Genomic DNA, 23436 nt, shown 5'->3' on the forward strand with positions numbered 1-23436 from the left:
AGTTCCTAATCTACTTACTCGACACTATCATCTAATATCTCTGTACATAGTAGCATATACACTAGCTCTTCTTTGGCTTTTTGGACAGCGCAAACTGGAATGTAGATGCTGTTTCGGTCTCGCCAAACAACAACGGACCAACCCACGGCTGGATATTCCATTCCAACTTCAACGTGGCATTCCGGCCACGGAAGCTTTTCTCCACATCCCACACAGAATACTTTGATTTCTGGTTACGCAAATGGAGCACCGCGTCTTCCGGCGATGTGATGATCTTGTCCCAGTACGTCACTTTGTTGGACGACTCTGGGGTTTTCCCCTCGTATTCTGCCGTCAAGTAGATAAACACTTGTTTGGTATTCCAGTTGAAAAGTGGGGTCAAATCGGCGTCCAAATCGAAAACAATCTTCGAGTTTTCCTTGGCCTTGCCGTTGGCGGCACCAAACGATCTCGAATGTTTGACTGTAGCGGAGGCAGAAACATTTTCGATGCTAGTGGTGGCGATGTTCCACGCATCGCCAAAATAAAGTTGAGCAATCGAAATAAGCGCAACAAGCACGCTGACGGCAATTGACACCGAAAGAGTCGTATTTGCTACGGCCTGGAACCGGGACGTAAGACTGAACATGGAAAGAAAGTGGTTGAGGTGTAGATGTTGGCCTGCACCCAGTAACCAGGGCAGAAATACAGTGGGAAAGGAATGGGAGGTAAAGTTGGAAAGGAAAGAGATGCTGGAATTGTTCGATACTGTAGAATATAGATGGAGAGTTTTAAGTTCAGATTGGATTTTTGTGTAGCTGACAAGTGTCCATTCTGGAAGAAATGGGCCGTTTCGCACCTATTCTGCAATTTGGAGTAGTGGCATTTAAGGTTTAGTCTTGGGATAAATTACCCCGATGAATTCTACGACACCGAAACGAAAACGATACGGTAGATTCTGCTACTTTGCTAATTATGTTATTATTATCTAACTCTACTACCCTCCGACTGACTTCGTATACTAGTCGTATTCATGTCTATTAGATTATTGTTTGCTTAGGTACTCCGCATAGAGCTTCTCCTGCTGCTGGTACTGTTTTATCAACTTTTTTCTCATGCTCTTGGTGACCTCTTCGCCCGAAGAAGTTTTCGTAGGAATACCCTGTTCATCCCATTCGGAGTACAATGACTTGTCTTGGAAAAGGTCCTTTGGATTGATTTTCATCTTTGCCAACCGTTCTGCTTCTTTCTTGGCAGCAGCCTCGGCCTGTTCCTTCTTCTTACGGGCCTTCTCCAAAGCCTGCTGTTCCTTGGCCCGCTGCTGTTTGATGAAGTCTTCCTTCTCTTGCTCATTCAAAAACTTCACCAATGCCCCACCAGTAGGTCTGTCATCCAAAGATATGCCCAATTCGATCAAGTCTCCACGCAAAGCGTCTGATGCTTTCAAGAACTCGGAGGACTCGGCCTTGGAGATGGCGAGATCCCGAACAGTGTCTCTGAACTGAGATAATGATTTGACATATGGCATAGCGACGTCTTCCTTAGAGGCGCCAGTGTCAGATTCGCCAGAGACAGAGTCCACCCATCCGAGTCTATCTGACCTGGCTTCAAAGCCCAAAATGTCCAAAATCTTGACAATCCACTTTGTGATAGCAATCACTGGCTCGATGCGTAACTCGTTTTGGCCCACCACAGTGCTTTGGATATACGTGTTGGTTTTCGACACCAAATCACTAATCACCCGTAAAACCTGGGGAGAAGACAAGTTGTCACAGAAGGCCAAATGTGCCTCTTTCTGAGCGGTTTCCAAATCGGAAAGCAAACTTCTTTCGGCAGAAGAAAGTTTCTTCGAAATGGCCTGGCCGGAAGAAACAGAATGTTTGTAATCAGTGTTTAAAGCTCTCACAGTAGTGAAGAACTTGGACAAGGACGACTCGTACGCCTTCACTTCATGAACCAAAGAATCCTTAAAGTCGATGGGCTTATCCCAGTTGCCAAAAGCGAAAATCAACCGGAGTTGCCGGCTGGTGTAGTTTTGCAAAGCTTCTTCGATAGTGATGAAATTCTTCAACGACTTGGACATTTTCTGACCTTGAATGTGCAAGTGGCCGTTGTGCATGAAATAGTTGATCCATTGCTTGTTGTCAAAGTACGCTTCAGACTGGGCCAACTCATTGTCGTGATGAGGGAAACACAAATCAATGCCGCCCGAGTGGATATCAATAGTAGAACCTAAGATATCCGACGCCATGACAGAACACTCAATGTGCCATCCTGGTCTTCCTGGCCCCCATTTGGAGTCCCAAGCAGGTTCACCAGGCTTTGACGCCTTCCACAAAGAAAAGTCTGCAGGGTTCTTCTTGATGATGCTTTCCGAAACAGACAAGGAGCCTTCGCCGTCGTTGATGAGCAGCATCGAGCCTTTGTTCCAAGGTTGCAACTTTGCGTAGTCGTGGTTTGGGTCATTTTCGAATTTGGCCGTGTCGAAATACACAGAGCCGTCTGCAGTGACGTACGCAAAGCCGTTGGAAATAATCTTGTCGACAAAGTCGATAATTTCCGGAACGTACTCAGAGACACGGGTAGTCACGGTAGGAGGAAGAACATTGAGCTTGGCCATGTCCTCGTTGAAGCTGTTTTCCCAGTAAGCTGGCAATTTCTTGAAGATGGAAGGCTCCACAACCGAAGAGCCGTACTTGGCATCAAGGCTCGGAACACAAACTTCTTCCACAGCAGACAAAAAGTCGGCGAAAGGAGCGGCACCAAAGATGGCCTCATGCGCTCTTTTCAGCGCATTCGCATGCATGGGTAACTTAGGCGCCGACACAGCCAAAGCAGTGAGATCCAACGACGCTATCCAAGGCAAAAGATCCTTCTCCAAATCTCCGCTGAAGTCGGGCAAGTTCTTCGAAACATACTCGCCCAAGTAGCCCTTGACCTGTTCCACGAGCTCAGGCGTCTTCTCTGTGTACACATTGGCGATCTTCTGCTCAAACAAGTACTGCTGGCGGGCAGAAATGATGATCTTGTCGTCAATGTCAGTCACATTCTGGACAAAGTTGATGTTGTAGCCAAAGTAGTCTTGCAAAATTCTGCGGCAGATATCAGAGCACACGTAATTGCGGGCGTGGCCCATATGGGCGTAGTTGTACACCGTGGGCCCACAACAGTACCATGTAATGTAGTTGAACTTCTGAGGCACAAAGTCTTCCTTTGCCCGGGTCAAGGAGTTGTAGATTTTCAAGACAGGGGCCGAAGGAGGGACGGGTTTCTGCCACGGAGGCTGCTGGACGGGTTTTTTCGTGCTCATGAGTCGGGCTAGCCGTTTGTACATGGACTAAGGTACCAGTGAGTAATTTTTCGCTTTGGTGGTGATGTCACGTGATGCACTCCCCTCTGATTACAAGAGTTTGAGGTTAGATTTTGCTGGTTTTTGCTGGGTTTTGGAAATTATACAGGCTGGTAGTTTCTTTGAAGAGAGTACAGAGAAGATTCGGCATATGTGTGGGAATTTATGGGCGTAGGCTACTCCATCAATCCAGCCGAGCATAATTGTGCGTATTGGCCAAACCTTGATGGTCCAACACGAATAAGAGAGAATCGTGAAGAGAAAAATTTAAATCGCCAGAATAAGCCCAGAAAGTTCTTAGGACGGCGTGGCAGACTTCCAGACCCGATTCTTGAAGCCAGTTTCAGTCTGTAAAAATTCGCTATGTGATTTATTCACTTTTGCTGTTTTGACCTCAACTTGTATTATTTACCACTGTGATTTTTCGATTGTAGGGGCTGGTGATTTTTCTACTGAACGTAAGAAAAGTATTCTGAGCATGTATCGAAGATTGTCTTCGATAGTTGTCTTGAAATGAATCTACATCATGCCAACAGCGTTACCACCCAATAGAGGCTTGCAAGGCATCCAACGTTAGAGCAATGGCAAGGGAAATCAAAGAAGAGACGATTAGTTGTGTATGCTAACCAGAGAGAAACTGTGCCCGATTTAATTCGAATTGAATGAAAATCCAATTTGAACAGTGTGGAGAACTATGCTAGACTCCGAAGTACAGAGAAGTCTTTGCTGAAACAGCACAGGATCCAAAGAACCTAGCATGATTCTTAAAGAAAGTTAGGTAAGATGTGCTACTTTCAGAAGAGAGGTGCAAAGATTGTAGAGAAGAGTCGTCGGAAGAACTGGCCAAGATTTGGAGCCAGCCACAATCTATCCGATAGCGATCAGATTGATATCAAGACATCGCGTCGTTGGGCACTTTGTGACACATTCGAGGCTGATAGTTAGTAGTGTTCATTGACTTTGAAAGGTGTCAGAGAAAAGTTGGTCGCATGGTGTTTGGCTCCTCAATGAAACTAGGCGTGTTTCGGAAACCAAACTCTAGAACGCAAATTAGATCATCATTCACCGCAAGAAACATACATTTGGCATTCTTGTCAATGCAAACTTGTCATGGAATCTTGTCAATGTGTATCGTGTGGATTGGGCGCTTTATATATGCCACTGTACTGCATGCAACTCAAGGCCCCATCCGTGCAAAAAGCCCTAACTAGGCGCTTTAGCCAAAAGACAGTTCTGATTTCGGTGAAAGATGCACGGAATACCCCCTGCCGTGCATCTTGTCCGTGAAAGCCATGTCCTTGCCCAGGTTGCAGAAGGTGGGAGACGAGGGCTCGAGCCCTAACGGCGCTCGCAGCTGTCTGCAGTGCTGGTGAGCATTGCACCCGTACCCCCTCGACTTCACCTCCCGCGTCTGTCTGCACTCCTGTGGTCTGTCGCACTCTCTAACAAAAAAAATTTTCAAGCGCTCTTCAGAACTTCTTCTCCATACATACAAATCAGCACCATGTCTACCACTGTTCAAGCTGTCAACTGGAGATTCGTTGAAGTTGGTCGTATTGTCTTGATTGACGAGACCAAAACATTGGCCACTATTGTCGAAATCATTGACCAAAAGAGAGTATGTACCCATCTCCAAAGTGTTACACCCATTTCCGTCCAAAGGTCCATTTCCACCTGAAAGTCCATCTGGGCATAGTCCCATGCATTTTGTGTTTCACGTTTTGTGTTTTTCATGTTCACCCGTACTAACTATTGCAGGTCTTGATTGACGGTCCATCTGTCGCCAGACAAGCTATTGCTTTGAGCAAGGTTGTCTTGACTCCATTTGTTTTGGCTAAGTTGCCAAGAGGTGCCAGAACCGGTACTGTTCAAAGAAAGTGGGCTGCTGCTGACATTGACGCCAAGTGGGCTGCTTCTCCAGCTGCCAAGCAGTTGGCTGTCAAAGAAACCAGAGCTAACTTGTCTGATTTCGAGAGATTCCAGGTTATGATCTTGAAGAAGCAAAGAAGATTTGCTGTCAAGAAAATCGCTGCTAAGGCTTAAGGGCACCCTTACATACGACTAATACAACTGTGTATCATACGAACCCATGTTGTAGAACTGAGACGTAGAGGCTTTGAAGCCGCATCCTTTTGTAACCACTTTCTTTAAAACTACTCAATGAGGGTCTATCGAGTTTATGTACGCCTCTTCGCTGGTTTGACGAACACACATGACTGCAAAGTAATCTGCCGCATTACATAACGTTGCTGACACTACAAAACGCTTTCAATACTCTTCTCATGCTATTTACATTATATTTACAAGTTACTTTTTCTTCTTTTGTGCCTCCTCGATCAACTGCTTCTGCAACTGTGGAGAAGTTTGGGCGTACTTCAAAAACTCCAACGAAAACTCGCCCTTGCCCTGAGTACACGCTCTCAAAGATGTAGAAAAGCCAAACATCGAGTTCAATGTACACTCGGCATTCACGGTAAACTCATCTTGTCCGTTAACGGTTTCCATAATCATACCTCCAAGCTTGTTGATCAATCCAACCACAGGTCCCTGGAACTCGTTTGGTGCACTGACTTCCACCAGCATCACCGGTTCCAAAATTACCGGGTTAGCCTTCATAAAAGCTTGCTTGAAAGCTCCGTGTGTAGCAAGACGGAAAGACAATTCCGAAGAGTCCACCATGTGCGACTGACCATCATTAATGTGCATGTGGACACCCAACACCTTGTGGCCAATCATAGGACCCTTTTCCAAAGAGTCTTCGAATCCCTTTTGACATGCAAACAAGTACTTTTCCGAAATCTTACCTCCAACAACGTGCTGGGTAAATTTGTTCTCACCTTCAATTGGCTTGAACTCTCCGATAACACGACCAAACTGACCTGCTCCACCAGACTGTTTCTTGTGGGTGTAGTCGAACTCAGCTGGGACGGTGATAGTTTCACGGTAAGCCACTTGAGGCTTTCCTGTCACACACTCCACGCCATATTCTCTCTTCATTCTTTCCACGTAGATTTCCAAGTGCAACTCGCCCATACCGGAAATAACAGTTTCCTTTGACTCGGGGTCGAATCTCACACGGAAGGTAGGGTCTTCCTTTTGGAATCTATTCATGGCCTTGGAGAAGTTTCCACTGTCTTTTGTCTTGGGTTCGATCGACAACGAAATGACTGCGTCTGGAACAAACATCGACGACATGGCAATTTGCTTGTCGGCATTGTGGCCAATAAAAGTGTCGCCCGAAGCACAGTCGATACCGAAAGTGGCACAGATTTCTCCGGCTCCAACTTCTTCGACGTCCTCCATCTCGTTGGAGTGCATTCTTACCAATCTTGAAACCTTAACCTTCTTGCCTGTCTTAACGTGGTTCATGTATGCACCTTTCTTCAACTTACCCTGGTAAACACGAATGTAAGTCAACTGGCCGTATTTTCCTTCCTCCAACTTGAAAGCCAAACCGACAAATGGTTCAGTCGACGATGGAACCAAGGTGGTTGGTTTTTCTTCGTTTCCAACAAGTTCAAGACCTGTGTTCAAAATCTCATTAGGTTGGGGCAAGTAGTCCACCACAGCATCCAACACAGGCTGAACACCTTTGTTGGCCAACGCAGAACCCATCAAAACAGGGGTGAATTTTCTGCCGATGGTGGCTCTTCTGATGGCACTCTTAATCTGCTCCACGGTAGGCTCTTCACCTTCCAAGTAAAGGTCAGCCATTTCCTCATCCACGTCGGCCAAAGTTTCAATCAAAAGAGCTCTCTTCTCTTCAACCAAGTCCACCAAGTCTTCTGGAATCTCCTCGGTGATTCTCAACTCCTCACCTTGCGAACCTTCATTGTAGATGGCAACACGGTCAATAATGTTCACCACACCCTTCAAGTCGGCCTCGGCTCCAATAGGGACCTGGATAGCAGCAGCTGGTGTTCTCAACTTCTGGTTGATCTGCTCAATGGCACGGAAAGGATCAGCACCCATACGGTCCATCTTGTTGATGAAAGTCACTCTTGGAACATTGTAACGGCGCATTTGTCTGTCGACAGTGACAGTCTGCGATTGCACACCACTTACAGCACAAACAACAAGCACGGCACCGTCCAAAACACGCAAAGCTCTCTCGACTTCAATGGTGAAGTCAATATGGCCCGGAGTGTCAATCAAGTTGAAATGGTAGTCCTTGTTGTCCTTTTCCCACGAGCAGTAAGTAGCTGCCGACTGAATGGTGATACCTTTTTCTCTTTCCAAGTCCATGTGGTCCATCTTGGCACCCACAGAGTCTCTTCCTCTCACTTCATGGATGGCCTTGATTCTTCCAGTGTAGAACAAAACACGTTCGGTGAAGGTGGTTTTGCCCGAGTCAATGTGCGCCGAAATACCAATGTTTCTCAATCTTGTGGCACCAGACAAGTCCTTTTCGCTCAACGAAGCGTTGATTTCGTCGATGATCACCTTTTCTTCCTCATAGGTTTTTGGCACAGACGTCAACTCTTTTGTTCTGGCCAACGAAGTTGCAAAGCCGCGGGAAACGGGAAGCCTTTGCGCCGTAGGCAAAAACGCCTTGTTTCCAAGTCTAGCAAGAGACGCAACTCCACGGAACATGTTAGTGTATCCAGATGTCTCTAAACAAGATTGATATGAGTGGAGTGAGATAAAATTTTCCACATGGTGCACGGGTGCAAGTGGCTAATCAAGACAGACGGGAAGAAAGACGAGAAGATAGATAACAAATCAAGAGGAAATAAGATATGGTAAGCAAAGTGTAATCTTCCATTGCCGTTTTTATTATCGTGTCCGGTTGACAACTGTTTCCATCTTTGACGTCTTTTCTTAGGCAGTGGTTTAGAGTTCTGGCGAAGAAAACAGATCTTGAATCATGGAAGGCAAGACAAATGGTTCTAATAAATCAGAATAATCACTCTAGATACATTCACAGGTTTTACTTTTTTGATTTTGTTGTGTGTAAATTTTAAATGGTGCTGGCAAATTTGGCGTAGTTGAGAAATGCCTGAAAACTGGAGAAACGCGAGAATATTCAAAATGGACCACAGGCAGAGACAACAAGAATAAACGAATTCAATTTCTTCGTACTAAGCTCTCAATATTCAAGTTTGGTAAGAAGAACTATTCAGGCTCATCAAGTTTAGTGGCATACCACAAAGACCCTGAAGAGATGGTTCTGGGCAAAATTAACCTACTAGCATCGACTCTGCAAGCCACTTCAAGTTACGGTACGCATTTACTAATATAAGAGACGAAAGAAATGAACGCTATTAAGCACCTTTTGGGAAATAAAAAGATATCCAGACCTGCTAGAGCTCAGTATAATCTCTTTTGGATGAGCGTAGTAGCGACATTACCAGCCCCAGCCCCGGCAGCGGCAGCAGCAGCGGCAGTGGCAGCAGCATTAGCAGTTGCAACAATCGCCGCAGTAGTGGCCACAGTGGTCCCAGAAGGCGCCGAAGCTCCGTCAATGTCGGACACAGAAGCTTCGCCATTGGCAATCTTGGAGCCAAGGAAACCAGCAATATCCTTAGCGTAGTTTGCTCCATTCAGGGCAAGCCACTTAAGACCAGACTGCAACACGCCGGAAGACTTGGCCCAGTTGTACACATCCTTGCCCACAACAAGTCCCTTCAGGAAAACAGTCGACAAGAATTCCACCGAGGCCGTTGGATCTGCCAAAACCTTCTTCACGAGTGATTGCACGATACCGGTGCTCTTGATGGCAGAGTAAACTGTCTGTGCCACATCGACCAAGTCTCTCTTATCATAGTACTCAGTGAGATCAACTTCTCTCTTAGCGGCGGCTGGTGTGGCAGCGGCAGCAGGGGTGGCAGCAGGAGTAGCACCGGAGCCGCCGGTTTTTTCAGCGAGAAAAGCTTTCAACAAGTTTAAGCCCGAGCCGAAAATGGCCTTTGCCGCAGAGAAGAGAGTAGATCTCAACGCGCCATCTTTCCAGATAGTCTGGAACAAGTTCTGAAGCAAGTTGGAGTTCCAAAGAGCCTTGATTAATGCGGGACCTTGTGTCACGGCAGTCTGAAGAGCATTTTTCACAAGAGACGAAACCACGCCTTTCAATTCTGGGTCGCTGGTCAAGGCTTTCCAGACCTGGCCAATGATTCCAGAGTTAGCCAATGCCGAAATCAATTCCGTGAGCAAATTGTCTGCTCTTTTAGAGAGCTCAAACGCTTCATTTTCGTCGTCAACAAGCTCTCTCTTTTGGTTCAAACGTCCCAACTCCTCGATGATGCTCAATGCATCGGATACATCCGACTTCTTGACCAATCCTGTAAACTCTGCCCCAGAAGGCTTGGGAATAGCAGGAGAGGCCGATACGAAAGCAGAAGAGACCAAAATGGCCATGAGTGTAGGCGTAGAAAGCTTCATGGTGGGCGACGATACAGATGGAAAATTAAAAAAAGAAAGGATACGAAAAAGCAGAAATGGACCAGAAAATAGCTACATTTTTATATTGGTCGTTCTTCTCGTCCGGTGGAGCGAGGCTGAACGGCCAATGTGAACTATCAATACTATTACCGCATACGGTAATATGGACCTTCGCCATAGTAGCCGCGCGCCTGCACACAAGATGCGGTGGAGACCCTGGTTACGGCAAATTACCGAATCTGGGTAAGAGCTAAAAGGCGTTTACAAGAGGGAAAGATTTTTATTTTCTCTTGCTCTCCTTCCATTTTCTATCGTTTGTGTGATTCGCGGAATCCTCCATCTAGAACCTGGGGTATAAAGTTCTTTCCTGTACATTTCCCCAGGTTACCATGGAAAACCCCAAATGAGGGGACGAATTCCGATTCTTGCATCCGATACTTTATTATTTCCATGTGTTTCTCGGCCCCAATGGAGTAAACGGCCCTGCAACTTCTTTCTGTAAGGCTGACAACGAAACGTACTACCAACAAAGAAAAGCAATTTCGCATCTCTTACAAACTATGGTTGAGGTTGACGTACTCATCTATGGGCTACTTTATTGGCAAGAACAGCAATGGTGCACATGTATGACAAGAAAGCCTACTGAGTGAAATTAAAAGCATAGCCGAACAGAGACTAGTACAAAAGTGCAGCGTTGATGGGGAATATGTTCAAGAAAAAAGGAGAATATAAGGCGGAAAAGTAGAATGCGGAGGAGTGAATACCGTTTCCCCACAGTTTGCCATATGAGCCAAATTTGCACATTATACTTTCTTTGTCCTCACTTTTGTTCTTTCTGTTTGTTGTCCGTTTCTTTTTTTGTCGAAGTTTCGTTGTCTGTCGTGCCCAAATGTCAATTTACGAGCACGTGAAATGCGACGATCAAATGATGAAAGGTGTGGGTGGAAATATGGCGGGTTGAAACTATGGTGTGTTATAAAATATGACCTGTAAAATTTTGATTCAGTTTACTACTTCATTTAAATTGTCACAAAATTCATCAATATGTTAGGACTACTGGGAAAGATGCAATACCGTAAAAACGATACTGCAGAACATCGATGCACTGGCGATGCCGCGCCCTCTATGTGCAGGCCAATCTTGATTTTTCGAGCGAAAACGGTGGGGCGCAGATCAACTCCTCTTATCAGGACGCTTAATTGGCCACGTCACGGGGTCCACAAAGCAGAAAAAGAAAGAGGATTTGGACATGTAGTCGCTACAAGCAAGATTAGAATCTGGAAAAAACCCAAAGATACCCCTTTTCCAAAGATTCTATACAAGAACGTGCAACTGTGCCCAATAGTAGACGCGCTAATAAAAGATGTTTCCCGATAACAGAGGGTACATCGAGAGGCGCATCAACGCTCAATTTTTCTGCCTCTGGTTTCTTTTTTGTTTGGTTGTCTTCGTTTTTCCTGACCTTCGTTCATTCAATGGAAACTGTGACTACCACTGGGGCAGACGTGCTGTCCTATCGTGTTTCCGAAAGGGGAAATGTTGCCGAGTTTGTTTCTGATTCCAGAAAGACCTCCTCCGGCTTGAAAACCGTTGACACTTTTGGAAATGACTTCAATGTGCCCGACTACACCATCAAGGACATTTTGTCTGCCATTCCTAAAAAGTGCTACGAGCGTTCTTTGGTCAAATCGCTCGGCTACGTGGCCCGTGACATCACTATGATGGTTCTTATTGGCTACGTGGGAATGACATATATTCCCAAAGTGGACATTGTCGGCCACGAGACCGCTAGCACGGTAGCTCGTGCGTGTTTGTGGATGGTCCAGTCTTACTTGATTGGATTGTTCGGCTTCGGTTTGTGGATCTTGGCCCACGAGTGTGGCCACGGCGCCTTTTCTGACTACCAGAACGTCAACGACTTCATTGGCTGGGTGTTGCATTCGTATCTTGGAGTGCCATACTTCTCGTGGAAGTTTTCCCACGCCAAGCACCACAAGGCCACGGGCCACATCTCTAGAGACATGGTTTTCATTCCATACACCAAAGAAGAATTTCTCGAGTCGCGTGGTGTTACCAAGGTGTCGGAGCTTGTTGAAGACCTGCCAATTTGGTCGCTCATGGTTCTTGTCTTCCAGCAGTTGGGCGGCTTGCAGTTGTACTTGGCCACAAATGCCACGGGCCAAACCATCGATCTTCCATGGTACGCCAAGAGTCACTACGCTCCATCTTCTCCTGTTTTCGATGCTCACCAGTACTGGTACATTGTCTTGTCGGACATTGGCATCTTGTCCACCATTTTCGCCGTTTACCAGTGGTACAAGCACTTTGGCTTGTTCAACATGATGATCAACTGGTTTGTTCCATGGTTGTGGGTCAACCACTGGTTGGTGTTTGTGACTTTCTTGCAACACACAGACCCTTCGATGCCTCATTACACAGCCAAAGAATGGACTTTTGCCAGAGGTGCTGCTGCTACCATCGACCGTGATTACGGTTTCATTGGCCAACACATTTTCCACGACATCATCGAGACCCACGTTTTGCACCACTATGTGTCGAGAATTCCATTCTACAACGCGAGAGAGGCCACTGCGGCCATCAGAGAGGTGATGGGCGAGCACTACCGCTATGACGGCGAAAACATGTGGAAGTCTTTGTGGAAAGTGATGCGTTCGTGCCAGTTCGTTTCCGACGAAGAGGGAAATGGCGTCTTGATGTTCCGTAACGCCAATGGCGTGGGTGTGACTCCAAAGAACTAGAGGATAGACTAGAATAGAGTTAGAATTAGAATTGACAGAAACTACAAGATTAATCGTACCAGCTCTGAACGCAATGCACAATACATATTTTCTGCACAGACTGTATGTTCATGATATTAATCTTTTTGTTCATGCACTAACCATCTCTAGTACTGAATGTTCTTACCTCATGGCCAAGCCAGAGTTAACCAAAAGAACAAAAGATGCTATCCAAAGCAGTCTGTCTTGTTGGGAGTCTGCTTTTTGGTGTTAAATGTTCGCGATACCACTCAACTATTGCGAGCATATTTACTATCGTGCGATGTTTCATTCGGGAATTCACCCACTAGATGGTTATGGGAAGTATAAGCTTAGACGTAAGGGTAGGGTTTATGCTTAATTGGCTGCATATTCGTGATAGATCAGTAAATTCATCTATTGTGTTTTCATAAACTATCATGTTCATGAACTATTATTTGCATGGACTGTACTCTTTGGACTGTACTATTTCATGGACTGTACTCTTCATGGACTGTATTATTTTCATGGACTGTATTACATTCCGTATCCACTTTCAGCTCCCATTTGTCAGCCCAAAGCCCCTATTTTGTAATTTTTTTTTTTTGCGGAGCATCTCCACATTGCTTTCACTGTGCATCGTCACATTAGCCGAAAATCCCATGCAACGAAAAGTGGAGCGTATTCCCATGCGTCTAGGGCCGCAACGTTGAGTTTTGGGGACTTCCGTTCTGGGCATATTTTTACCCCCCTTGCTCGTAAATATGGTAGCGGCATCGATGCGAAGCGGATTAATTTCTCCAAGGCGACAACAATAGCCAATGGGAAAAGACGAGGCTCCAAGATAAAGGCCGGCCCTGCAGAAAAAAAGTGTGAAAGTGTGCACAGAGGGTCTTCTATGCGGGCATTTTCTCGACTCGAGGTGCCAATGCACAGTAATTTGAATCCGCCATGCATCGTGTTCCGCCTAAAATTTGTTGCTTCGCTAATACTTGACAGGCCGCCCCATTACTGGAATTTGTCCAACCTATTTATCTTTTGAGCAAAAGTTCTTTTTGGGCTGAATCCTTGACCGCTTTGCGAACTGCAAATGGCTCAATTAGAAACTTTTTAGAGCCTTTTTGAAGCGCATTCAAAATACACTTCGTAACCTTAAAGAAAGGTACGCACGTAAAGGACATGAGAGTGCAGAAAAAAAAAAAAATAGAATTCCAGGGCTCATGCTCTAGACGCTTCTATGATGTTGCTGATAAATAAACCCTTGAGCATTCAATGGAAAAAAAAACTTGATTGCCATAAAGTTAGACCTTTTCCTTCCATTTTGACCTCCGTGTCTCAAAACCTATTCTGTCGTTCTATTTATTTTCCGCTTCAATGTTGTATGCTTTGGCTACCCTGGGTTCAGCTTTCCAACCGTCCGTGAACAAACCCAGAATTACGTGGAGATTGAAGAAATTTAAGGAGCACTACGAACGGTCTTCGGACTCTTCTGCTTCTTCAACATCTCTGTCATTTACTCCAAGTACCACCTTCCGCTAACCGCTGCCTTAATGATGCCCTTTGAAAGGGCAAAGAATTCCCTACATTCCCTTTGGTAATACATTACTTCACTTCTTCCTCATTTACAAATATATGCATTTTCATGTCGATAATCGTATGACTGTAGTATGAGCGGAACAAACATAGTCATTCCGCCAACTTTAAATATCTCAGATGCCAACGCAAGAGGCCATTCCCCATGGCATCAATTGTTATCTCGAAACCGATGGTTTATGGGGCATCAATTCTTGCTCCGGTGTTCACGTGGTGCTCCTATGGTGTGTCAACCGAGTCCTCAGAATAGCTTACGTCTCTTTCTGTGTTAGATGGGTCCCAGACCGCTCCAGGCGTGCTTAAACCAGCGTTGCCTTGGAATCTCGAATCTCTCTCCCATTCTCTCCATCTTCTCATGGTGATACTTGATGAGTCAAATACACCTTCTTTTGCACCGTGCTCTCCTGTATCCTCACCAATAACAGTTCTCGTTTCACCCCAACTGAAATCATCAAACTTCCAGAATGCATATGTTGGCAAAACAAAATTCCAAATAGGCAAAGCAAAAAGATAAATGAAGAAATAAACGAGATACTTCACGGACGATATAGTGATCACAATTAATGCCGCAGGCAAACCAAAAATGACACCTAAAAGAATTAATGACATCCAAGGTGTAGGTTTGGATGTGATCGAAAAGATAATGACATAGATGGTGAAGGAAATAGCTGCGGGCAAGACCAATGTACCAATGAACTCAATGAAAATGACAAATTGCATCGAAAAACAGAATGTACCACACAAGTCGTTCACCAAAACCAATTCCATCAAGTTATGAACGGTGGAATTGATCCAACGACGACGTTGCGACAACAAGACAGAAAACTTGTCGGGCACGATAGTCTTACAGGCAGCCTTGGGAACAAAAACTTGTTTTCTCTTGGGGAAGGTTCTCAACATCAACGATGTCAAATAACGATCTTCACCCAATAACAACAAGTTCTTCTTGTGTAAAGTGTCAACAACATTGTCGGAATATCTTTCCACAATATCAGGGTTCGCCAAAATTGGAACCCAGTATCCGTTATTTCCCTTAGGTGCCTTGATACGGTACATACAGAAACAACCAGGCAAACATGTCACACCACCAAAGACAGATTCAAACGCTTTGGCCTGGTGGTGCGAAATGTAGTACTCAAACACTTGGATGAGCGTCACCCAACTCTGATTTTTGTTTGCAATCTTTGTTTCTCCACACAATCCCATGATAGTTGGATCTTTCACCATTTCTGCACACATGTGAGTCAAACAGTCTGGATACACTTTGGTGTCTGCGTCAACCATCAACACGATTTCATAGAACTCCAGCATCAACCCAGTTACACGCCAAATAGATTCTAACATAGCATATTCCAAAGCAGTCATTCTCTCATCAAACATCACCTTTTGCAAGAATGACATCAAAATCACTTGGGTATCACGTTTACCTCTGTTACCAGGCTTTGCACTACCAGCCTCTTCAGGAGTACCACACTTCACGATAGTAATGACAGGAACTCTCTGTTGCTTTTCAGGAGGAACAGTTTCGTCAGAATACTTGTAAAAACCGGCGTAGACTTTGGCCATATTGTGACGCTTACTACCTTGGGCCACGGCAACATAAGAATGAGGTTGAACTTCTTCTGGAGGAATACAGAAATCAGTCATAAGCCCCAATGCAATTTCAGGAGTAGTTCTATCGTTTCCAGATCCCTTGATAAGACCATCACAAATCACAACAATCAACTTGTGTGAGTTTGGATAGTCAGTGGTAGCAATCGAGTCAATCGTGGTCCGCAAACCTTCTTCATCTTCAGAATAACAAGTAACCAAGCACATTGTGTGAGCTAATGGATAACCAAAAGGCTGATACTCGACAGGTGGCTGTGGAACAACATCCGGATGAATCAAAGCAGGGTTCAAAGCAGTCGCAGAATCATCCATGGTATCGAATGGATTGAAAGTAGAGTGAGGTCTCAAAAGATCAACCGACAGAGCCCTACTGTGGTCAAAAATCATCGACCTGGACTGGGTTGTGCGGTTTTTGGCCCTTCCCAAAGTGGCAGCTTGCGTATTCATGGTGGTGTACTTGAATGTTTTTGAGAGCTTATCTTCCGCATCATCATAGTATTTGTTGAGGTCGCCATTTGGCGCCAAAGTCAAACTCTGTGTGCCACCTTTGAAAAAGACACTCTGTCTATTGGTTTTCTGAGTCTTATAATTTGCTCTTGCCTTCACTGGAATTGTGTTGATTGGCGCAGTAGCAGTTGGATTGTCAACCCAATTATCGATTTCTCTGTCACGGGCAGCCATAGACTTGGAGTCAATTTCTGTGGCTCCTTGTCGTATGGAAACATACCATCTGAAATAACAGGCCATAAGAAATTTGGCCACGACAACAGACAAAATAAAAACTAAAGACACAATCAACACAATCTGCGAGGCAATGCATCCAATAGTATCAGAGTCCACGACACCAACCTTGATGATTTCAGTCAAACACTTTGCTGCTCTGCGTTCTTCGGAATTCGATAAGACCAACGAAATGTCATGGCCCTTGAAGGCATCGTCATCTCTCAAGTTCTTGAACAAGTCTGGATACGTGACATCGTCAGTCAGAATCCAGTTTATCAAGTCGAGGTCTAAAACAACACCCGAATACACAACCAAGTTTCTTGTGCTGTTTTTGATATCATCCCACGTGAAATAAACATCACCATCGACCTCCAAGTCATAGTAAGCATCTCTTGCAGCGGCACTGGTGTGGCAAGCCCATCCATCGTAGTAGACATGGGTGTTGTTCACTTTCGAGCTTCCATCCTGGTTGAACAAACGACAAGGCATGTACCAGGCCAATTCATCACCGCTTTTGGGGATCGAGCAGTTGTCCCTTGGCATGATCAAACCTTTACAGTTGCCATTGACATTTTGAAACATGAAAGTGGCATCCATTCCGCCAGCGTTGATGGGAGGATATAAAATGTTTGAGCCGCCAGGAACACCGGCGGCTTTTGGGTGTCTCGAGCTCGACAAGTCGTACGTACGCCCATTAATAATCAAGTAGTTGGATTGCACCTCGTTGTTTCTCATTTTGACGGCGGACGAGTGACAAACAGTTTTGGTGAATCCGAAAGTGAGATACGCAATAAACGCACCCAAGTACAAGATGCAACTGATCAAGCCGATCTTTTCCCTCCAGGCAAATTGACGGCTCTTGTCTTTGAGGCCAAAAAGCCTCAACAACGGAGCCGGCGCCCAGAAGGTGATGATATAACAATAAACCTTCCAAAAGTAGATATTGTGCCCATCGTTATCGTCCTCCGCAGCGTTTGGCGGAGGATGCGAGCGGCGGTTGTTTGCCTTTCGCGCCGGGCTCTCGTCGTTCAAGCCGAAAACCTCTCTGCCGCCCTTCCCGTGGTCGAAGTCCATAAGAGGAATTCCTTCTTCCTCGGAGTTCCCCAGCCCAGCCTTCTCATCTTCAGCGGAAACCACTGGATCTAGACCAGTCGTCGAAGGCTGGATCTTGAGATGCGCAGCTTCCTGGGACGCCACTTGGGCATAGTGATACCTCGGATGATCTGGATCTAAACGCTGTCTTTCTGGACGAACAAGCGAACGTTTTCTGCCCAAGTCGCCGGCCTCGGGATCAAAGCTCTGGTATTTCTGCGAGTTGGTGCTGTTTCTGAAAGAAGACATTCTTTCAATGCAAAAGTGGTGGCTCTAACCCAGATGGAAGTCAGACACGTCCCACGGCTATAAATAGAAAGTGAAAAGAAGTTCAAACGTTGAAAAGACGGGACAAGAAGCTTCAGAGAGAAAGCAGCTTGAGTATGGTGAGAAAAGTAAAGCCACGTTTTCGGTTCTTGTAAAGAAGGGGGCGGGCACAAGAGGTGAAAAAGACTATATCGGGAAGAAAATCTGGGCTGTGAATGTTACAACAATTTGAATTTTTGGTGCTATGTACAGGAGATGCCAGATCGGTACAAAATGCCTTTGCCCATTCGGATCCGGAACAAATGTGGGAAATGGCGGCAACAAGCATCCTAGCGCTGCAAAAAGTCTCTGCGGCAACTGATTCAGAAACAGAAAAGAAATCCCAATGTGCCAAAAACCGCATCCTTTTCTCGCCACCTCGTTCGGAATCTTCCTTGCTTGCACATTCCCATCGCAAGGTAAACATTTACCCTGCATGCACCGCACCACTATTACTCTAGGTTTCTTCCATAGGTTCAAGTATGCGCTGCACATAAGCATCTACTTCTTCGATGCGCAGTGCGTATGGAAGCATTTGCGACAAGAGCTTCTGGAACAACTGCTGTTGCAGAAAAGTCCACATGTGCTGCACCCGGCGCATTCCTTGTAGCACCAAGGTGATCTCGTCCTCCTGGATCTTTGGCAACGGTTTTTTGTCCAAAAGCCGCGCGTCCGCAATAAACCGCCGAATGCAATATGCGCTGCGAGTGTTCAAGTACACCATGGCAATTTGGGCGCTCCGCTTGTCTGCAAGGGCAAACGAGAAAAGATCGTCGAGACATCTGCACCGTAGGCCGTCGTTCGGGAAAATTTCCAACGGAGCAGTGCTGCCGAAGCTTTCGTCAAACTCGAATAACGCCAACGCTTCGAATGCAGCTTCATTGGCCTCCATGCTCGCCTGCTCAACAAGCTTTCCAACCAAAGCTGCTTCAATATCGTTGAGCTCGTACAAGAAGGACTGTCTGTAGACACGGAAAATAAATTGTTCCACCAAACCGTCGTGCTGTGCGTCCACAGAAAATAGCAAGGGCAACACCGTCGCAGACAACGTTTTGTACTGGTGAATGTTACATGCTTCTTGTGTTTCACTTGACTCTTCAAATGTCACCAAAATGCACTCGACTATAAGTTGCAACAATTCATGATCCGCTTTGACATGTTCTCCGTATTCTTCAATTAGACGTTGGATAAGATACGCAATGACCTCGTTACACCGCACCCATAACGGTTCTTTGCCAGTATCTGGGCACCCTGGTGATTTATCATGCACAGCGTACAATAAGCTTGAAACAAGCTTGATGAAGTTCCTGTCCTTGAGCAAAACTTGGATGTGCTTAAGTTCGTGTAGCTTTGTTGTGAGCAATTCCAACGCCAGTTCACTGAGCGCAATGAAGGAAGGGATTTTGAACTTTCTTTCAATCTTGTTCTGCAATTTTGCCTCGATCCTTGCCCGAATCTCGTACGGATAAGCAACAATGGTGCTAAGTTGCTGTATAACCGCAGCCAATATCTCCTCGTTGTGGCCCTTTTTGTCAATAAGTTGTAGGTTCGTCAAAACTGTTTTTTGAAGTATTGTCGGCTTGATATTGTCTGTCTGTCCGGTCTTCAATACTGGGTATCTTCCGCATTTGTTCAACTTATCTAATACTTGCAATATATCATCAACTGTAAGCGAGTCTTGGATAAGAAGATACAACAGTCCGAACGACTCACTGTAAACTGCAAGAGAATCTTGGTATTCCGGTTTAATTAAGTCATAGTCCACAGGTACCTTGACCCAAAATTTAAACATGAGCCTTGTTATCTCAGGAGGAACGTCATCAATTGCTGTTAAGGATTTCAAGAGATCTCGAAACGATTGAAAGAGTTTAAGATTCAATTCCTTCCAATTCAATGCAAGCATAGAAGCAAAATAGTCCGAAAGGCGTGTCCAGAATTTTTCCACTAGAGTCTTGTCAACTGTATTATCGAATCTCATTAGAAACTTTGTGTACATCGATATCAGCCCTGTCGTTACTAGCTTCAAGCTTTCGATAGCATCAGTTCGATCCTTCGGGCTATCCGTTCCACGTAAGTTATCCATGTTAAACAAGTCAGGCAAAACAATATCGTAAATAAGATTCCACGAAGGGAGCTGCTTACCATAAGCATCTATAATTTGAAACAAGGTCTGGATTGCCCCCTCTCTTACCCTTGGTCTCTCATCACTTGCAAGATTAGAAAGCCGTGCAAGAAGATAAATATTTAAAGCTTGACTCATAGTGTAAGGGTTCTCTGCAACTGGTTGAGAGAGTATATTTTCCAACTGTTCCAAGGTTGTAATGGAATTAATGATATTTTCATCCGACGGAACTAGATCAGTTTCAATACTAGATCTGATGCAATCACTGATGAGCCAAAAATAGCTAACTGAGCTGAAAGAGATATTGAGGTCATATGTTTGAGAACAAAACTTTAACAATGTATCGATTAGTGCTTTGAGCTGCGAAAAGGGTAGAGAGCTCAAAAACTCATCCAAAATAAGCTTTAAAGTATCAAATGATGTAGAGATTAGGAGCGCCATTTTCTCAGCAAAATTGCTGTCTTGCTTTAGGTCGCTCTGTGTGTTAATGAACGTTGTGTTTAGAATTTTGAATACTGTGTCCCATGAGCTTTTCACGTTTTCATCATATGCATCAACGAGTTGACGAAGTGTTTTCAACGCTGTTAAATGCATTTCTGTCTCACAGTTCAAAATTAAGTGCTCCTTTGGTGTCCCCAATGCAATAAGAGCACTAAGAAAAGTATTTAAAGCATTCAAGGATTTCTGAGCGAGGAACTCCATTTCGGGCTTTTCAACCTGGAGGCCAATGATGAAGTCAGTGAAGACCGCAACTAAATAATTTCTGACGACAGATGTGACCGACCTCTCGGTTGTCAATTTCGTGAAGTATTGAACGAAGTGATCCCATACTTCATCATCACCCAACACATACTTTTTTGGATCCACTTCTAAGACAGTAATAAGTTGATCAATAAAGAAAGTTCTGTTGAAAGGACAAACGTCTAAAGGGATAATGCTTTTATTTTCCTCAGCTTGTCCATCCACTGAGTAGAGGGAAGTTAATGCAAGATAAAGCTCCTTGAAAGAGGTCAGCTGATAGTCTTTTATGCTCTGGAAAAACTTGGACCTTGTATCCTCAATGTAATTAAGGTCCTGTTGTGATAATTTGGGTTCTTTGTGGTTTTTCGAGTCTTTCAGCCCGCTGAATTTATCAGGTCCCGAAATGAAATAGTCAACCCACTGGAATGTGATCCATACAATTTTCCATGATGCTTGCAAAGTGGAACCCAAGGACACAGCAAGGTTATACATTGCCCCAAGGCACACAGCCTGGCGAGAATTGAACAGACGAGAACCCAAATGTAAGACAGAATTTTCGCCGTTGTTTTTTCTTGTGCTCGAAACCTCGCTTTTCTGTGACAGTTGTGTTCCCGCAGAGGAATTCACAGGTGCCTGGATGGTTGAGCTTATAGATTCAACGATAGATTCTCCAATTGAGAGTAATTGTGCCGCCCCACTTTTCTTGCTTGATTCAGAGAGAACAGTATTTTTGATGATACAGTCGGAAAGCATCAAAAGAAGGCCATCTCTCAAAGACGAAAGTCCCAATAAGCCGATCGAGTGTATGTATTTTTGCAAAGCGAGAATGAGAGTGTGGAAGTGTTCTGAATCCATTGAGCAATGTAAGAACTTTTTAAGCATCTGAAAAATCTCTGGGAAAAGCGAGTCGTTTATGGCTGTAATGAAGTCTAAGTCAGCTTCAAGATCCGACTGCGACTGATTCATCGAAAGCTTTTCAACGAACTTTGAGACACCTTTTACAAAATTTAGTAGTATCTTGAAAGCTAGATGCACGCTGTATAACAGCGGGAGGGAAGTAGGGGCCTCTTGCTTATCCAAATGGTCCAAAACGGAAACTTTCAATTCCGAAGTTTGTTTAGAGAGACTGAGACCAGTAGAGCGATCTGGTGCTGGCTGAACAGTCTCATGAGCAAAAAATTGCGGGTAATTTGTATTGAGCATGGTGTTCACGACGCTCAACACTTCGTGCAAAACACTTTTCCTTTTCGTGTTGCTGTCGTATGTGCTGTAGAGATATCTGACCGTGTCGAAATTGCCGAAAAGAGCTGTATACATTTCCAAAACAAGGATGCGTTCCCAGGCCGGAGAAGTAGAAACAGACATTTGAGCCAGCGCTGTTCCAGTCAATGATAAAGCCGAATCTAAGATCGAAGAATCTGATATCGACACCTGCTGGGGCTTATTGAGAATAATATGGTTCGAAACAGATATCAAAATCTCTCCTTCGTCATTCAAAGCGGGAAGCTGGGACTCAACCAAAAGATGGACAACTCGTAGAACACGTAAAACCACAGGAAAGGTTGTGTTGGGCGAATTGAGGATCTTGAGTAGGCCAGGAACTACTTTTGCTTTCAAAAGCGCCACCAACTCTGGCTGGGATTCGAAAACATCCCTGTTGAGCGAATAAACATTTTCAAAAATTTCAAGCAGCGTCTGGGCACTGATGTGGATATCTTCTGAGCTGAAGTTTTCCGTTTCGTTGCCCGAAATCAAGCACGCCAAATCCAGGAATGTGGAGAAACATGCAGTTTCCAAAACATCAAGGTGAAACACCTGTGGCTTCTCATCTGTCAGGTCCAAGGGAAGAACAACTTCATGGGACTTTTCACCGGCCGTGTGATTCCGAAGCTTGTCGCATACAGAGCTGAATACCTGCTGGAACGTGGCCCTGGCTGTGTTGGAGACTGCCACATTGGGCGATTCGGAAAGGCGAGAACACAAGGCCAAGAGACGCAAAAAATGCTCGCGAGAAAGTGTGTAGTTCAGTGTGATGGGCGGCAAAAGCTGTAAGATCTTCAATTGTGTTTCCCAGCCAAGCCCCGGCATGTCCCACTTATGCAAAATGTCAATCACCATCAGAACCTGATCGAGCGGCACAGTGGACAGAAGTGTAAGGCGCAGCAAAATATTGAGAGAATTGTTGGCCAACTTCACGTTCCCACAGGCCAATCCTTCCACAAAAGGGAGACAAAGCGTCGTTTGTATAGCCGCTTCTGAGATTTGGGCCGAGCCGGGAAGCTTTTTCGCCTCAGCCTCGGCCACTTCAACGAGACGGCGCACATTTGTGTTTTTGCGCTTGAGGTCTGCGGAAAAACTCGCCAAATCCGCAAGAAGTTGCGATGCTGAGACCATATCGGGTAGGTTGAAGATGACAGCGAAGTTGGTGATATGTAACGTCCCAGCACGCGCACGTGACCTCAGTCCCCGGCCGATTTGGGTGGGATAGTGAATATAGCTGAGAGGAAAACAAAATACTATGTAGAGTAATTAGGGTAAAGAGGCTGAGTTCGTTTGGGCTTGGTATCGGTATTGATAGCGTACCACTTCTTGTGCACTATGTTCTCATACACCATGTTCTCATTATCACCACATTAGGCTCTCCATAATACGCTATAGGAGATTACGAGTTTAGATTAAAAAGACATTCATTAGAAATAAAGGTATTGTAGCAATTTTATGAGTTATACATCTTGGTCATGGATACAAAACAAAATCGCAAACCGCCTTCTCGATACATGGAC

The 23436-nt window shown here is 45.0% G+C and overlaps 8 protein-coding genes across 8 annotated transcripts; 2 read left to right on the plus strand and 6 right to left on the minus strand. All coding sequences in view use genetic code 12, as the record gives it.

The window, feature by feature from the left end:
- Nucleotides 1–61: 61 nt before the first annotated feature.
- Nucleotides 62–628, minus strand: SPC3 (signal peptidase complex subunit; the record flags this gene model as incomplete). Its single annotated transcript, XM_002618742.2, has 1 exon — nucleotides 62–628. One exon carries the CDS (start codon nucleotides 626–628, stop codon nucleotides 62–64), a length of 567 nt encoding a protein of 188 aa, XP_002618788.2.
- A 396-nt stretch (nucleotides 629–1024) lies between these two features.
- Nucleotides 1025–3313, minus strand: FOB63_001185 (cysteine--tRNA ligase; the record flags this gene model as incomplete). The annotated part of the gene is made up of 1 exon (XM_002618741.2): nucleotides 1025–3313. One exon carries the CDS (start codon nucleotides 3311–3313, stop codon nucleotides 1025–1027), a length of 2289 nt encoding a protein of 762 aa, XP_002618787.2.
- Nucleotides 3314–4832: 1519 nt separating this feature from the next.
- RPL14 (60S ribosomal protein eL14) lies at nucleotides 4833–5371 on the plus strand (the record flags this gene model as incomplete). Its single annotated transcript, XM_066102141.1, has 2 exons — nucleotides 4833–4946; nucleotides 5087–5371. 2 exons carry the CDS (start codon nucleotides 4833–4835, stop codon nucleotides 5369–5371), a joined length of 399 nt encoding a protein of 132 aa, XP_065958444.1.
- A 264-nt stretch (nucleotides 5372–5635) lies between these two features.
- On the minus strand, nucleotides 5636–7921 carry FOB63_001187 (uncharacterized protein; the record flags this gene model as incomplete). The annotated part of the gene is made up of 1 exon (XM_002618739.2): nucleotides 5636–7921. One exon carries the CDS (start codon nucleotides 7919–7921, stop codon nucleotides 5636–5638), a length of 2286 nt encoding a protein of 761 aa, XP_002618785.2.
- A 717-nt stretch (nucleotides 7922–8638) lies between these two features.
- OP4 (Op4p) lies at nucleotides 8639–9709 on the minus strand (the record flags this gene model as incomplete). Its single annotated transcript, XM_002618738.2, has 1 exon — nucleotides 8639–9709. The coding sequence occupies one exon, from the start codon at nucleotides 9707–9709 to the stop codon at nucleotides 8639–8641; it is 1071 nt and encodes a 356-aa protein (XP_002618784.1).
- A 1475-nt stretch (nucleotides 9710–11184) lies between these two features.
- Nucleotides 11185–12468, plus strand: FAD3 (Fad3p; the record flags this gene model as incomplete). The annotated part of the gene is made up of 1 exon (XM_002618737.2): nucleotides 11185–12468. The coding sequence occupies one exon, from the start codon at nucleotides 11185–11187 to the stop codon at nucleotides 12466–12468; it is 1284 nt and encodes a 427-aa protein (XP_002618783.1).
- A 1809-nt stretch (nucleotides 12469–14277) lies between these two features.
- On the minus strand, nucleotides 14278–17733 carry CHS3 (chitin synthase; the record flags this gene model as incomplete). Its single annotated transcript, XM_002618735.2, has 1 exon — nucleotides 14278–17733. The coding sequence occupies one exon, from the start codon at nucleotides 17731–17733 to the stop codon at nucleotides 14278–14280; it is 3456 nt and encodes a 1151-aa protein (XP_002618781.2).
- Nucleotides 17734–18247: 514 nt separating this feature from the next.
- Nucleotides 18248–23047, minus strand: MON2 (Mon2p; the record flags this gene model as incomplete). Its single annotated transcript, XM_002618734.2, has 1 exon — nucleotides 18248–23047. One exon carries the CDS (start codon nucleotides 23045–23047, stop codon nucleotides 18248–18250), a length of 4800 nt encoding a protein of 1599 aa, XP_002618780.2.
- Nucleotides 23048–23436: the final 389 nt, after the last annotated feature.

This window comes from Clavispora lusitaniae, assembly GCF_014636115.1.
Source record: "Clavispora lusitaniae strain FDAARGOS_655 chromosome Unknown tig00000038_pilon, whole genome shotgun sequence".
NCBI lineage: Eukaryota > Fungi > Ascomycota > Pichiomycetes > Serinales > Metschnikowiaceae > Clavispora > Clavispora lusitaniae.